Source organism: Equus quagga, chromosome 7, assembly GCF_021613505.1.
Source record: "Equus quagga isolate Etosha38 chromosome 7, UCLA_HA_Equagga_1.0, whole genome shotgun sequence".
Lineage (NCBI taxonomy): Eukaryota > Metazoa > Chordata > Mammalia > Perissodactyla > Equidae > Equus > Equus quagga.
This window is the reverse complement of record NC_060273.1, coordinates 1550495-1566644: the sequence shown is the minus strand read 5'-3', so window position 1 is coordinate 1566644 and position 16150 is coordinate 1550495. Positions and strand designations below refer to the sequence as shown.

Genomic DNA, 16150 nt, shown 5'->3' with positions numbered 1-16150 from the left:
AAAGAAATCGATAATGACATAAAGAAATGGAAAGATATTCCATGCACATGGATTGGAAGAATAAACATAGTTAAAATGTCCATACTGCCTAAAGCAATCTACAGATTCAATGCAATCCCAATCAGAATCCCAATGACATTCTTCACAGAAATAGAACAAAGAATCTTAAAATTCATATGAGGCAACAAAAGACCCCGAATAGCCAAAGCAATTGTGAGAAACAAGAACAAAGCTGGTGGCATCGCAATTGCTGACTTCAAAACATATTACAAAGCTACAGTAATCAAAACAGCATGGTACTGGAACAAGAACAGACACACAGATCAATGGAACAGAATTGAAAACCCAGAAATAAAAACCCCACATCTACGGACAGCTAATCTTTGACAAAGGAGCCAAGAACATACAATGGAGAAAGGAAAGCCTCTTCAACAAATGGTGCTGGGAAAACTGGACAGCCACATGCAAAGGAATGAAAGCAGACCATTATCTGCCCCCATATACAAAAACAGACTCAAAATGGACCACAGACTTGAAGGTAAGACCTGAAACCATAAGACTTCTGGAAGAAAATATAGGCAGTGCACTCTTTGATATCAGACTTAAAAGGATCTTTTTGAATACCATGTCTACTCAGACAAGGGAAACAAAAGAAAAAATAAACAAGTGGAACTTCATCAGACTAAAGAGCTTCTAGAAGGCAAAAGAAACCAAGATCAAAATGAAAAAACAACCCACCAAATGGAAGAAAATATTTGGAAATCATATATCCAATAAGGGGTTAATCTCCATAATATATAAAGAACTCACACAAATGAACTACAAAAAAATAAACAACGCAATCAAAAAGTGGGCAGAGGATATGAACAGACATTTTTCCAAAGAAGATATACAGATGGCTAATAGGTACATGAAAAGATGCTCAACATCACTAATCATCAGGGAAATGCAAATCAAAACTACACTTAGATATCATCTTACGCCTGTTAGAGTAGCTATAATCACCAAGACTAAAAATAACAAATGTTGGAGAGGATGTGGAGAAAAAGGAACCCTCATCCACTGTTGGTGGGAATGCAAACGATGCAGCCACTGTGGAAAACAGTATGGAGATTTCTCAAAAAATTAAAAACAGAAATACCATATGACCCAGCTATCCCACTATGGGGTATTTATCCAAAGAACTTGAAATCAACAATTCAGAGAGACTTATGCACCCCTATGTTCATTGCAGCATTATTCACAAAAACCAAGAAGTGGAAGCAACCCAGCAACCCAAGTGCCCATCCACTGATGATTGGATAAGGAAGATGTGGTGTATATATATATATATATATATATATATATATATATATATATACACAACAGAATACTACTCAGCCAGGAAAAAAGACAAACTGTCCCATTCGCAACCAGGTGGATGGACTTTGAGGGCATTAGATTAAGGGAAATAAGCCAGACCGAGAAAGACAAACACTCTATGATTTCACTCATATGTGGAATATACACAAACTTACGGACAAAGAGAACAATTTAATGGTTACCATGGGGAAGGCGAGTGGCGGGTGGGCACAAGGGGTGAAGGGGCACACTTATATGGTGTATGACAAATACTAATGTACAACTGAAATTTCACAATAAGTTACTATGATCACAATAAAGAAAAAAATCTAAGGAGGCTGTGTACACGGACGTCCTCAAGGCCACAGACCCAAGTGCACACTAGGTGGCAGGGAGACAGACCCGACACATGGGACATGTGTGGTTCCCAGGCCACGTGGAATCCTAGTGCCAAAGGGACAGTCACGGACGGGAAACGCTCAGTCCTTAGTGACTGACACCCCTCAGTCCTCTAAGTACCCCCAGCTGACAAGGAGTGGGAGCAACTCCCCAGATGAGCAAAAAGCCCTAAGAAAGCCGCCAGCGCCCACCAGCAGAGACTCAAGAGGGTCCTGGCCTTGGCCAGCCCTCACCCTCCCGCTCAGAAGCTGGGGGTGCCTGAGTGAGGCGGGACCACTGCCGCCCAGCGCGCAGTTGGCTCCCACAGCGTGTGCAGCAGGAGCCGCTCCTGTCTGTCTTCCAGAGGCAGCATCTCACCAGTGGGAGCTGACTAGGAGGGACCCTCAGGGCCTCCACGTTTATGAAAATGTTACTGACACAACACGGCATTCTACAGCTTAAAAGAAATCCTCCTTTCTTCTCCTCTCAAAAAAATTACGTCAATGTCACGAAGGTAGTTTTAGTTAACAAAAATGCAAGCTAGCCATTTAACTGAAATGGAATATCAATGCAACCTTCATCAAATATTATAAAGAATAAATAACGAATGGGAAGGAGCGGAGCCTGGCCAAGACTAAGCAAATATTTAATCTTTGCTTTTTACGAGGAAACGCTCAGGGCTAGACTTGGGATGAAGTAGAGATTGTCTTGACAAGAGAAGAGTAGCTGATGGGGCCGGGAATAAAGCAGGGGCTTTGTAGTCGGTGGTAAAATGAATGAATGAGGAAAGGTCTCTTCAGACACAGGGAAGGTAACTGTGGGAGCGGGGAGACAGGTCAGCGGGGAACTCTATTAACTGGGTTAGTTAACATCACCAAAAATTCAACACATGTTTTCAAAGAAGAAAATATTTTTATTTACAGATCACTTACTTTAGATTTAAGAGAATCAAGAATCTTCAGTGGTGGGGGACAGGGTAGGGAAGAGACTAAGGTTAAGTCTACACAGCTTTCCTTTCTTTCTGCAGAAAATTTCCAAGTAGAATCTGACTACAAAAAAATATGAATGGAACTGAGAAAAAGAAAAATTTAACTATCAGCATTTGGGTCTGCATGGCACTGGATGGCAAAAAATAAAAATCTCCCATCTGAAACATGCTCTGCACACAGGAATACCTCAGTCACAAAGATCTCCCTCCAGAAGGCGTGAGACGGCCCGGGGAAGCTCGGCACGTACACTGTGACAGTACCACAGCTTGGAGCTACCCAGCATCCACACCTGTCCAAGGCTGCTCAGAAAGTCACACAGCACACGAGACCCAGATGTTTAAAGCGACTCTCACAACAGATCTTTTGAGCACCCCGAAGGGCAGCGCCCAGCAATTCCACAATCCAGGAAAATGCGCCAGGTGTCTTATCCGTAACGTCTGGCTATGAAAGACCTAATTCTCACTTCTAAATACCGACATGCCACACGACTCCCTTTTTAGATCTGTTTTTAAGATATACTTCCCCCTCCCTCCCACGAACAAAGTGCTCCGTTTTAAAATTGAACTCTGTGTTAGTTTTCAGATTTTGGTTTTTGGTGAATTTCAAGACACAGATCGAAATAACCTGAGAGCATGAGCTCTTCCAAAACCAGGACTCAGAGGAGGGTCTGCTTAGTACTCCAGGGAACGAGGTCACTCACCCCACCTTATACATAAAAGCAAAGCTGAGAAGCAAAGTGGCTTTTCGGGTCAAATACAAAATTAAGACCAGAGGTCAGTATTCCCAATTCCCAGAACGCAAGTGTGTCACAGGTGAACGCTCTTTATAATGGAATCATTAGCGTTTTGGTAACTTTCATAACCCAGGGTGATTTTACTGGCAAAGTAAATTAACATATTAAACCAAATCCTTCCCTTTTATATGTCCTTTAGGCCAGGGTCACACGTAGGGTGTAATTCAACTCTGGCTGGTTTGTTAGAAGTGAACCCAACAGGAATCAAAGATCCTGTTCTTTTGCATTACTGATCATTTGATTCCTTCCTGCGGGGAGAGGGGAGGGTGAATTTCCCAAAGGAAAATGCTCTTTTTTTGGTCTTTTATCAGAGGCAGGCAGAGGGGTAAACACTTGGGGTCCTGGGCACAGGCTTTTGTGCCCGGGGAGCCGCCCTTCTCCTGATGCTGATTCCCTGGCACTGACGGTGACTTCCCAGCACGATCAAGCATGTGCCGAGGGCTCGCAGGGGCACCGAGCTTACGAGACCTCTAACCACGGATGCTTTTTGACAGCTTCCTCTGCATTCCCACAGCTGTGTCGCCACTTAGATCTAAGACACGGTATGGGCAGGTGAGCAAAGGAGGACACGAGTGTCGGGGTCCTGGGTTACAGGAGCTGCCCCCTGGGCCCGCAGGGTGACGCACAGGGAGAGGGAGGGAAGGCATCCCTAGAATTCTAATACTCAAGTACCAGATGCATGTCGGAGAGATCAGGCCACCGTGCAGGAATCTAACAACGAGGCTGGATTCAAGAAAATAAGCAAAGTTTCCTCCCATTTACGTTACAGGCACCGCTTGGTTCAGTGTCTGCCTGAAATGAATCCCAACAAATGGCACTGGTTTAATTCACACTGATTTTCAAGAACTGGCAAGACAGAAAAAAAAAGTGTATATGTGAGTGTAATACATATATTATGTTTATTTACTACATATTAATATATAATAAACATTTAACGTTATATCTATTTTAAATATCATGTAATGCACTGCCTTCTTAAAATTCCTAATCCACTCAGTTTCTACCTCTCTTGCTAATTTAACAGGAGATATCCCAAGGATGCTTGCCCTTCTGTGGACAAAGGGTCTTGCTGTCTGGAAACTCACATTGTGAATTTCAGATGCCTATAGCCACACACACGTACACGCACACGCACTAGCAAGCACTCCCAGGACCCACCACTGATCTGGGTATTTACTTTCTGGAGAGAGGGAGACACAGTGAGAAGGCTGGTGTGGGGAAGGTTAGGGAACAGGAGTTCAAGATGAAGTAGCGTGGAAGAGGATGAAGCTCTCCCAGTGTCCACAACGCGCACAGCTGCCTGCAGAACAGCAGCCAGAGATCACGGAAAGTGTGCGGCCTGGGGAGGGGGCACGGAAACTTTAATAAAAGGCAGCAGTCGCTCTGAATCTGTCCCTGTTGATAATCGGAATCTACACTTCCTTATCCCTGTCTCACAAACCCCGCCAAACGGAGATGCATTCCTCGAGGATGAGGCCATGTCTCACTCGACTTGGCATTCGCCAACTCGCTTGCCCATCTCTTGCTCAGAAACATGTGACTGATTAAGCACTACGTGGGCTCTAAGAGTCTGTGTGAATGTTACTTTTCCCTGGAGCGACACTTTTCCTCTCTGGTCACTGGGATGCTTTCTTAGGACACACTAGTCCCACTGCTGGGCCACCATCTGATTCTAACCTCTCGGTTTCACTGCGTTTCTTCCAGTATCCTCAGTGTGCGCAGCTGCCTGCAGAACAAGCTGCACCCGAGCCGTGCCTGTCCCAAGTTACAGCGGGAGTAACTCAGGGTACGGAACTGATAAATGGGGCGAGGTTATGGGAAGTGTAGCTCCTACTCCATCAACGGGAGAACGGATAAACACCCACACAGCGGGACACGGCTCACAGTAAAGGAACGAACGAAAGGACAACACACACAACCACCTGGATGAATCTCAAAATCATTACGCTGAGAGAAAGAAGCCTGACCAAAAAAAATAGACCGCGTGATTCCATTTCCATCAAGTTCTAGAACATGCAGATTAATCTACAGTGACAGGAAGCAGACTGGTGGTTACCTGGGGATGGGGGAAGCAGGGAGAGGTGGAGGAAGAGATTCCCGAGGTGCACAAGGCAACTTTGGGGACGAGGGAGACCATCATTATCTTGATTGTGGGGATGGTTTCTGGGGTGTAGACGTGTCAAAACTCACCAAATTGCACACTTAAAATATGTACAGTTTAGTGCGCTGACCTCAATAAAGTTATTACCAAAAGATAAAAAAGAAAGAGAAAGAAAAGAGAAAAGAAAAGCAGCCCAGGGAGGGTCAAAGATTTAACCGTGTGATGTAAGCATCAGCCGATTTCTAGGTGCTAGGATTCCCCACCAGACCTCTTCTCAGCCTTTCAAGAATTTCATCACCTCTGTTGTTTCCTAAACAGCTGGCATTCATTTTGTTGTTGCTGTTCATCTCACAACATTTTCTTTTGTCTGGCCTCCTGTGTCAAAACCCATTGCTCTGGGATCTCCTCTCTTTCTGGAACACGTTCATTGAAAAACACCCACCCCATCTTTTACGCATCTTCCTTTCTTGCCTGAAGCTGACTAACAAGGCTGTGTATTGCCTGCCCTTAGAAGACAGTGACCGCACTAGACTGCGGACGGCTGTGCTGCCTAGAACGGGAGCCCCAGCCACGTGCGGCTGTTGCAACTTAAATTAATTAAAGCAAAATAAAAATAAAAACTCATTTCCTCCATTGCACGAGCCACATCTGAAGTGTCAGTGGCCCTGTGTGGACAACACAAAATAGAAATTTCCATCATCACAGAAAGTTGTGTTGGACAGATGGCTGCTCCAGGCTGAGTCCGTGACCTTCAGGAAGTAAGGAGCCAGTTCAGCGTGGTGAGCCCGGAGGCAGAGCAAAGCCGCTTTCTCTCCTCATCTGCGCACACACAGATGACCAGCAGCTCCTTAGGGTGTGCGGTCAGGGAGAAAAGAGCCGGCCTTGGGGCTGACAGAACCAGAAGGGCACTGCCCCCTTGGTTACGCAGGAAGCAGCTGGGGGGATGCTGGGGTGCGAGGCACAGTATGGTGCCTGGCTCCACAGGTGGGAAATCTGCGAGTGCTGACTGGAGTGACAGGGAACGTTCAGTCTAGTCGCGCACTTATTCACTCAAGAACCCAGCATCTGAGAGTGCTCCGTGAGTCACCGTGCCAGACGCCAGGGAGTCAGTTGTGCAAAGGAACCGGCGAGTGGTCTAGGCAGCGGGCACAGCGTGCAGAGGGGTCAGAAGGAAGAGGCAGGACGCAAGGACCGGAGGGAGGCGGGGCTGGGGACCTCAGTAGAACAAGGCCAGGCCCTGGAGGGGTTCAAGCAGGAGGGGTCCCCTCCTGGGAGAGTCGCTTTCTCTCTCTCCCCAAAGTAGTCCCCATCCCTACCTTCCAGGCCACATCCCATGCTCCCACTTTAGCACCATCTCAATGTACGGCAGCGTCTCCCCGACACCTCCCCGTCAAGCGCCGCCCCAGGACGGCAGGGACCTAATCTCCAAAGCCTGCAGTTACGCTTGGCACTCGGAACGTTCTGTTGAGCGAATAAACGGAAGAGTGACAGTGGAAGATGGGATGTGCCTTTGTACACGTTCACTGTGTCTGGAGGAAGGCTGGGAGAGGAGAGAGAGTAGCTGGGGAGCCTGGTGGGACAGTGGCTACTGGAACCAGCATGGTGGCAAAGGGGATTGAAAAAGGCATATTAAAACAAAAATCGGGCCAAAAGAAGGATCGGGACTTAGTGAGCGACTAGACAGGAGAAGTGGCGAGGATGAACCCAGGGCCCTACGTTTTTTCTTTAAAGACTGGCCCTGAGCTAACATCTGTTGCCAATCTTCTTTTTTTTCCTTCTTCTTCTCCCCAAAGCCCCCCAGTACACAGTTGTGTATTCTCGCTGTGAGTCATTTTAGTTCTCCTGTGTGGGACGCCACCTCAGCATGGCTTGATGAGGGATGCGAGGTCCACACCCAGGATCCGAACCAGGGAAACTCTGGGCTTACAAAACGGAGCACGCGAACTTAACCACTCGGCCCCAGGGCCCTGACTTTTAACAGAGCAAAGGAAATAAACATCTGGAAAATCACCTTGTCTCGGGCTGCTGACAGCACTCCCGGTTTTGGGTTGTGTCTGTCAAAGGTACCTCCTGGAGCACTGACAGGTGAGCAATGGACAGGCTGTCCTCCCACCCTCGTGATGAATGGGAACTTGAGAAAAGGGGTCTGTTCTACACTTGTGTGCCCCTCCCCAACACCCATCTTGCACACAGTAAGGATTTGAGAGACTCCAAGAATCACACCCGGGGGCTTCCTGCCAAGGCTGCATGCTGTGAATCTGGTCACGAGGTCATCTGAAAGCCAAACCAAGGGACATCCTGCAAAATAACTGGCCTGCGATGTCACAATCACCAAAGTCATGAAAAACGGAAAGTGAGGGACCGATCCAGGACAGAGGAGACCACAGGGACATGTGGGACCCCTAAGGTCTCAGCAGAGCTAGAGGGATGGATGGAGAGAGAGAGAGAAGAGTAACGGAGAAAAATGTTCACATTTGGGAATCTGAGTGCGGAGTATTACTTTTGCAACTTTTCTATAAATTATTCCAAAACAGACAGTCTTAAAAAACTTAAAAATAAAAAGCCAGAAATTAAATTGAATTTAGCAACCCTAGTTTGGGAGGAACTAACCTGTAGCAGCGCTCAGCCCTGCTGCCTAACCGCCCCACAGGGCCCAGAGCGCTCCTGCCATGCAACACGGGCCGGGGCCCCCACAGCAAGGCGGCACCTTCCCACACATCCTCTGGCTAGAAGCACCTCTCTTTGCTCTCCTACACCTATTTGTTTCTACTTTTTAGGGAGCTTTTGGTGTACTCCTGGTGACTTTGGTACAGACGGCTTCATCTAAAAAAAAACCAGTTTTGAAAAATTGCTCTTACTACTGCAACAGGGCAGAAGAAGAAATCACATACCTTGTCCAAGCAGTGGTGGACTGACTATTTGTGATACGAGAAACAAAAAGAAACACTTCTGATTCAGTGTATTAATTCACTTATGAAAAAAAGCAAAATGATAATCTCTATGGAGTAAGACCACGGCTTTCTCCCCTCCAGCTTAATTCTATCCAAACGTTCTTCTATGAGATGGATTACTTTTATACAACTAGAAAAACAGAGAGGGGTAAAACTTTCCTTCAGCTGGGCGCTCCTCTCAAACAGCACTAAAAGCCGAAGTCTCAGCAAATAGCCACATACAGTCGTGCGCTGCTCAGCGCCGGGGAAATGGTCTGAGAAACGCGTTGTTAGGCGCTTTTGTCGCTGTGCGATCACAGTGTGCACTTACACAAACCTAGACGGTGCAGCCTACTACACACCCAGGCTCCAGGGTGCAAATCTTACGGGACGACCATCGCACACGCGGTCCACCGTTGACTGGAACGTCGTTATGCGGCACGTGACCGTATGTGTGTCTTCCACAGAACATCCACTTGAATTGCTTGTGACGGGTTTGGGGGGTGTTACTAGTCGTTTCTTTAGGGCTAAGACGGATATAAGGTAAATGATGCCTATTAAACTCACACCTTGTCTCTCAAACGTAATTTTTCCTCCTGTGAGCTAAGGGCTTGATCACCGCCAGGAAGAGGGCTCTCTGCTACCTGGGGAAATGGAGCAATGGGGCCTCTGCTCGGCCCTCCCTGGGGTGACACTGGGCAACACTACCGAGGGGCACCTACTCGCTCTCCAGCCGTCCCAGTCAACCGCCCACTTCCAACCTCTGTTCTAATGAGAAGCGGCTTTTAAAAACTTTGTATTGGGTAAAGATCCAGCATTTGTAAGGTCTCCATAGAAAATCTGGAAGACAGCAATAGGTCCATCTAGCACTGCAAGCTTGAGCGAGACTCGTTGGTCTCGACTAGAAGGGCAAACGCCGCACAATCAGAGATGGAGATGCTCCACGCTTGCCATCCAAGGCTCCCCACGTACCCGGCAAGGTGCTCTTCCCTGACTCGGCTGACTCTGCCTAGCCACAACTCTCCAGGCGAACAACAGCCAAGACGGGGACCTGGCACTCGAGAGGAAAGTGACTTGCCACATCTAGCAACCCACTCACTTGACAGAGGCAGCCACTGCGGCCAGAGGGGAACACTGGTCACAGGGCGTGCGGCTCCCAAGGGCAGGGCTGGCGCTCAAGCCTGCGTCTGCAGCCTCCGGGCTCGGCCCCTCTCTCTGGACTCCACATGTCTAGCGACCGTCACTCCCATCCACTGAGCTACCCTGGGAGCAGAACACACTTGCAGTCCCCTGCTGTGGTTGTTACCAGCAAGAAGTAGAGGACAGGTGTTTGCTCTGCTCAAGGCTTCCTATAAAAAAAGCTGCAGATTCTGTCTGCTCTGAAGGCCGCAGGCAGCTCAGGTTACCCAGCTCTGACTAAGCCTTCTCAAGCAGAGTGGCCGGGAACGCAGGGACGTGCCTGCAGCCTGTGACGTTCCAGCTCTCGTGTTATCAGACACACATCTGTGATCCCAATTCCCTGCCTAGAAAAAGCAGCCGATCCTCCATGCACAGTGGGCTTTTCCACAAAACTGAAAATGAATGTCTGCCGGATTTAATAAACGAGCTGGAATGCCAAAATGGTTTCAGTATTTGGCCCTTTTCTTGAGTTGTGACATGACTTCAGGTCTCTCCAAGGGCATCCTAGTAGCATCTGATCGCAGCCTTGATGCTGCCTAGCCAGCGTTTGTTTGCTCTGTGGCTCTCTGCTCAGGAAGCTCTGTGCAGCTTCTCTTAATAGCTGGGACAATGGTGGGCCTTGGTCTCAAAGGCAGTGTCCTCCAAACCACACACACCCCCCCAGCTCCTGGTCCAGGGGAGTGTAAGTGGGAAGTCAGAAGCACGCTCGCTTGTCGCTGCACCTGAACTGCACATAGCCGAGCAGAGGCCTAATCCACGCAGGACTAATTTTTAAGGTAGAAGGTTATGATTCTTAGTCTTAAGGTTGTCCATCTTGGTTTTCTCCTTTTACTTCCTTCTCATCCACTATGTTGAACACAGAGGTACAGGATAAGAGAAAACAAACCCACTTGAAATCTCAGTCAAGCACCAAATGACCACTGAGAGTGGTCAGAGAAATGGAGGGTGCTGCCCAGCACTAGGGAGGCAGCCACAGCCCCATGGCCAGGTGAGGGGAGCCCCAGAACTCCCGTCTTCTGGGGCTGCAGCTCTCTGACCTCCCACAGCAGCATGACGTGGGGAGAAGAGCCCTGGCCGGGAGTCAGGGTAGACTGGGTCCTGGCCTGGCTTTGCTAGGGCGCGTGACCTTGGTCCAGCCATCCCCCACTTCTCAGGGCCAGTTCCCTCCCCAGGGAATGCCGAGGGCCACTCTGAATTCTAAAACCCTATGAGCTCTTCCATCCCCTTAAATTGAGAGCTTTAAATCAGTGGAGGCTGGCACCCCAATCAATAGACAACAGCCTCTTGAGAGAAACACAAAACCCAAAAGCAAAATAAACCACCGTTAAGTAGGAATGATACGAGGCACTATTAATTTTTATAAACACGCTTTAAACCAAACTAGTGCATCAACCACTCTGGTTTAAGAAAAAGCCTAAATGCTGGAACAATTTTCTATTTCAATCTAAAGTCAAGAATGTATGAAGGCAAATTAACTGAAACAGAATTTAGCTCATTTAATAAGAAACTTCCTATTCATAAATCAAAGAGCAGCACCTAGTGCCTGGAAAAACAGAATGTCAGGGCTTAGAGATCATCTAGGGCAACTGACTCATTTGGTGGATGGAAAATCAAAATACAGAGCAGGCAGGCGACGAGGACAAGGTCACAGAGGCAAAGCAGGGACAGGAACACACATCCCCCGAATCCGTTTGGGTCTGGCACTACAGTCAGCCCTAAACATCTGATGGTGAGCGAATGAAGTTAAGTGGTATTCCCTGCACAGTTCTTCTAACTGGCTCACAAATAAGTGATTTCCAGGTTATGGAGAAATCTAGAACACAATCAAATATTTCAACATTCTACTTTTAACTCCTCAGAAGCCAGAGTGGAATTTCTCAGCCTTTTCCACATAAATAACAATCTTCCCAACAGAAGGAACCACAGGGCAGAGAAATCACCTCCGGAAACCTGCACTCTTTCACCTGGTGCCAGGGGAGCAGCCTAACTGCAGCCTTAGTTATGTGTTCACCTCAATCCCCGAATCTGCCCACCACACACACCTTCAAAACACTGGATCGGGAACAAGGAAAAGGCCTTCTGACAAAAGACCTCCTCGGCTGCAGAACCGTAAGAAAATCAGAAATCCCTCTTCTGCGAGGAGGGTTTAGAATTGCAGCAACCAGAGGGAGTAATCGGGGGTCTAGGAAACTGCTTTGCGAAAAACACACACGAAAGCATAAAACCCGGCCTCTGGAATGACAGGGGAGTATGGAGGGGAAACGGAAGCCTGGCCGAGGCTAAGGGCTGCTTGGGCTGCAAACTCCCCGGCTGAGGCCAGGGGATCCGGGGCTCAAGGCTGGGCCCGAGCAGCAGGCCAGGAGGAAGGGGCAGCCAGGGCTCACCCCCGGGGGCCGGGCTAGGGGCGCCGGGCCGTTGGGGGCCGTGCTGGGATGGGCGGGGAGTATGAGATCAGGCTGGAGTCTGGCCGGCGAAGGCTAAGGCGGGGCGGGGAGTGTGAGGTCCCCCGGCGGGGCGGAGGTTCCCGGGCGCGGGCTGAGGGCGGGGTTCCCGGGCGGGGCAGAGGGATGTGAGGACCAGGAGGGGCTGCGGTCCCCGGGCGAGGGCTCAGGGCGGGGTGCCCGGGCGGGGCCGGGGAAGTGGGTGCGTGTGCGCGTGTGTGGTGTGTATGAGGACCAGGCGGGGCTGCGGTCCCCGGGCGGATCCCCGGCGCGGCGCGGCGCGGCCGGCCCACGCACCTCCTCGGCCTGCTTGCGCAGCGCCTTCTCCCGCTCGTACTGGGTGAGCAGCTGCTCGTTGTCCTCGCGCAGCAGCTCCAGCTCCACCTCGTGCTCCTGGTTCTCGCTGAGCACCGAGTCCAGGTTCTCGAGCACGTTGACCACGAGCGGCATGAGCTCCTTGACCACCTCCTCATCGTAGCAGTGGATGAGGCGCTCGAACTCGCGGTAGATGGAGCCCGCCAGGCCCGACACCCGCTCGGACATCACCGAGCCCGAGCAGTAGTCGTCCTGGTACACCACCACGCCGCCGCCCTCGTCCATCTGGATCTCCATCATCGCGGCCACCGCCGCCGCCAGCGCGGCCCGCTGTCCGCCGGCGCGCCCGCCCGCCCCGGCTGCCCGTAGTCTGCAGGCCGCGGCCCGTCGCCTCCGCCGCAGCCGCTGTCGCTGTCGCCTCAGGGCTCAGCCACCGCCGCCGCCGCTGCTGATGCTGATGCTGCGCCTGTCACTCAGCAGCCGGAAGTGCGGCCGCCCGGAAGTCCCGCCCGCCAGACAGAGGGGGCGGTGCTGGTCCTGCCGGAGTCCCGCGGCGCCGCGCCGCTAGGGGTCGCAAGGGCCGTGACGTAAGAGGAAGCCCGTCTCCGGGCCGGAAGCTCGGCCGAGTGGGGCGGGGGGCGCTTCCGGTCAGGCTTGTCAGAGCCGCTACCCGCCAGCGCCCCTCGCCTTTAGCAAGTTCCCGCCAGCTCCCACGACACCGGCCGGGACTTTTAAAGTGACACAGCCTATGTCCTGAGAGTACATATAAGCGATTGTGTGCGGCCTAGAGACTTAAACTAGCATCCCGGCGCCCATCCTCCCTCCAAAGAAACGGACGTTGCCTTTGTGCGCACCTGCCTTCCCCCAGGGTGACCGTGATGCTGGGCTGGTTTGCTGTTCTCTGACTCACCTTTCTGGTTTTACTACACAGTAGTGCACACCCCTCCTCAGTAAGTATTGAGAGCTTCCCCTGACATAGCGCCTCTCTGCCATCCGATTGTCCCTCCTGGGATTCCACTTCAATGCAGGTTGCCCCTCTCATCCTAAAATCCGGTAACCAGCTCTCATTTAGTCCATTTTTGTGTCCTGCATTTTGTGTAACTTCTTCAGATTTCCCAGTTTCACTTCAGCGGTGTGTAATCTATTTTAACTCATCCATTGAGTTTTTAGTTTCAGTGGCTCTATTTTTAATTTCTGTTTGTCCTATTTGATTTTCCTATGTTCTGCCAGTTTGGATAGGCCATTTCTTCCACTTTCAGCCACTTATTTTAAATCTCTTTAGTAAGCTTTTTTTTTTTTTTTTTTTTTGATACCTCCTAATTACAGTATCTGCAGCCTTTGCAGGTCTGATTCTGCAGTCTGTTGTTTTGGTGGACTCTTGCACGGGCTGCTCCTCCCCTCCCTGCTCAGCTGGCATTCCTTGGAATTGTATCTGTGGAAATACTCTGAGGCCTGAATTTAAAATGAGTCATGCCAGAGGATTTGCCTTTTCTTTTGCTGGCTTCTGAGGACACCACGAACCCAGGACTTACACTTTCAGCTTGGGGGCCACATAGGTAATGTGAATTCTGATTTAAAAATCCCATTAGTGACCACTTAGTGCTGACAGAGGTGCTTCAAGCTCCGTTCATGCTAACTGATGGTGGGGTCCTCTCATCCTAACCTGACTGTACCAAATCAATGAACTTTCCTGCAGGTGATGCCCTAAATACTATTGTACACATTTCCCCCTTGCAACCTAATTTGCTGTATGGATGCTCACCCACCCCACTAAAAGACAAACTGAGGTTTCAGTCTCAAATTCAGATTGCCTGAGTTTTGATCCTAGCTAAGTGACTTAATCATCCTAAATTTCCATTCCATTTCCAAACCTGTAAAACTGAGCCTAAAAGTATTACCAACCTACCAGGAAGGTTATAAAGATTAAATAAACTATTCCGTGGAAGGGGCTTAGCACCATCTCCAGCAAACGGTAAGCATGAAATATGTTAAGTGGAATTGTTAGTTTTATATTCTCAAAATGATAAGCCAGGACAAACAGATGAAATGTTTAATTTTTTCCTGGTGAGCAAGTTACAGACAAAGCTTGTGAGTGTTTTGGGGAATGTTTAAGACTTCTGCCTTAGGCCTTTTTCAGTAATTGGACCCCTTTGAATACCTGAGTAGCAAATACAGTCAAGCAGCCCCACTACCACAGTGAGAGGCCGAATGGCTTGGCAGTCCACCTTATTTGTTTTTATTATTAACATGATTGGACAGATTTATTATTTGAAATTGGTTAAAACAAAATGAAGTTTTAACAAGATGATATGCTGGATAATTCTTGATGCTTACTGAAGAATGCAACTAGTAAACTCCTGAGAGCTCAGGCAAATTGAATTAGAACTTACTTTTTAATAAATAGGCTTCCCTTCAGATTTGTAAAGATAATTCAAAATACAACTTTTTCTCATTACAAGGCCCTAAAATGTAAGATGGGCACACAAGTTTCAAAAGTTCTGCTTCGATTTCTAAGTATCTACCCTAATGCTTGCTAAAAAGTCACCTAGGTCCCTGTAATGTCCCTCTCATTTCTCCCTAAGTTGAATTTTAGATAGCACTTTGTAGTCACACGTAGAATAGGAATATTTCATTCATGATTTCCAAGAATGCTAAAGATTAAGATTATAAGTTCAGAAGAAATGAACTGGATAACACAGGTATATACATCCTTGCAAGGTGTGACTCACAAAGACAAGCTATGCTCCGTCAAAAGTGCCAGTGTTTCCTGACGAGGCACAGGACAGGAAGTAGCGATCCTTGGGTGTCTATTCTTCAGCCCCTCCCCAGAACATGGTGGGGCTACCTTGGTCCTTTCCAACTCAGCCATTGCCTGGCCTCTGGAGACAAATAGGTTGTGACACTCTGAGACCTCAGTGCTTGCCTGCGGCTAGAGCGGCTGCTACAAACAGGACATGTAATGTCACCAGAGCCTAGCCCAGTTCTTGGAACACACTCTGCACTCCCCAGCACGTTTTCAGATGAACAAATGAAGACAGTGTCAGGTAGCCCGTTGGGTTTCTTTCTGAAGTGCTGTCCTGGTAGCTGGCCCAATCCAGCACGCAGACCGGTGCGGAGCCTCGTGTAGAGGGTCTCCAGGCAGGCAGTTTGAGCAGCTTCATCACCCTGAGTTCATGTAATTCACAGGAGGGTACTGTTTGCTTGTACAAATATGAAAACAGCTAATACATAAGAAGGAAAGACATTCAGTCCGTGCGTTCTCTACAGGACTTGAAACTACCGGCAAACTGCTAGCTCAGCACCTCCTCCACTCATTACAAGGCTTGTCACTCAAGTTTCAAAGCCAACTCAGAGGCAAGTTCAATTATCTTCGGTTCTTTAGGAAAACAAGTGGTAGAAGAGAAAAAAAAAATCATTAAGCTTACAGAAACTGAAAAGAACACTGGCATATTCCTACTAATTCTACTCAAAGCTAAGTCTTTGGTTTTCAAATGAAAATAACCTTAAATCCATAACCTTTGAAAAGATTCATTTGGGCATCCTCTGGCTAAATGGAAAAAAAAAAAAAAGGAATAAAAAAAGGCAAACCCCGTCGCCACTGAAAAGCTGAAAGGGAAGGAGCAGAGTTCAGGCACTTTGGAAAATGGATGTTGAGAAAATCATGTGTGCACACAACAGGCAAA

At 48.7% G+C, this 16150-nt stretch overlaps 1 protein-coding gene across 15 annotated transcripts in view; it reads right to left on the bottom strand.

The window, feature by feature from the left end:
- The window catches only part of MAPK8IP3 (mitogen-activated protein kinase 8 interacting protein 3), a 53978-nt gene extending 41047 nt beyond the window's left edge, over positions 1–12931 (bottom strand). For 13 of the 15 annotated variants that reach the window (XM_046667064.1, XM_046667075.1, XM_046667071.1 and 10 more), the window contains exon 1: positions 12450–12930. In XM_046667064.1, coding sequence (XP_046523020.1) covers positions 12450–12767 — 318 coding nt within the window. In that variant the 5' untranslated portion in view covers positions 12768–12930. Of the gene's footprint in view, positions 1–12449 lie in introns of all 15 variants that reach the window. The other 2 variants (XM_046667069.1, XM_046667070.1) reach the window with 1 other exon arrangement.
- Positions 12932–16150: the final 3219 nt, after the last annotated feature.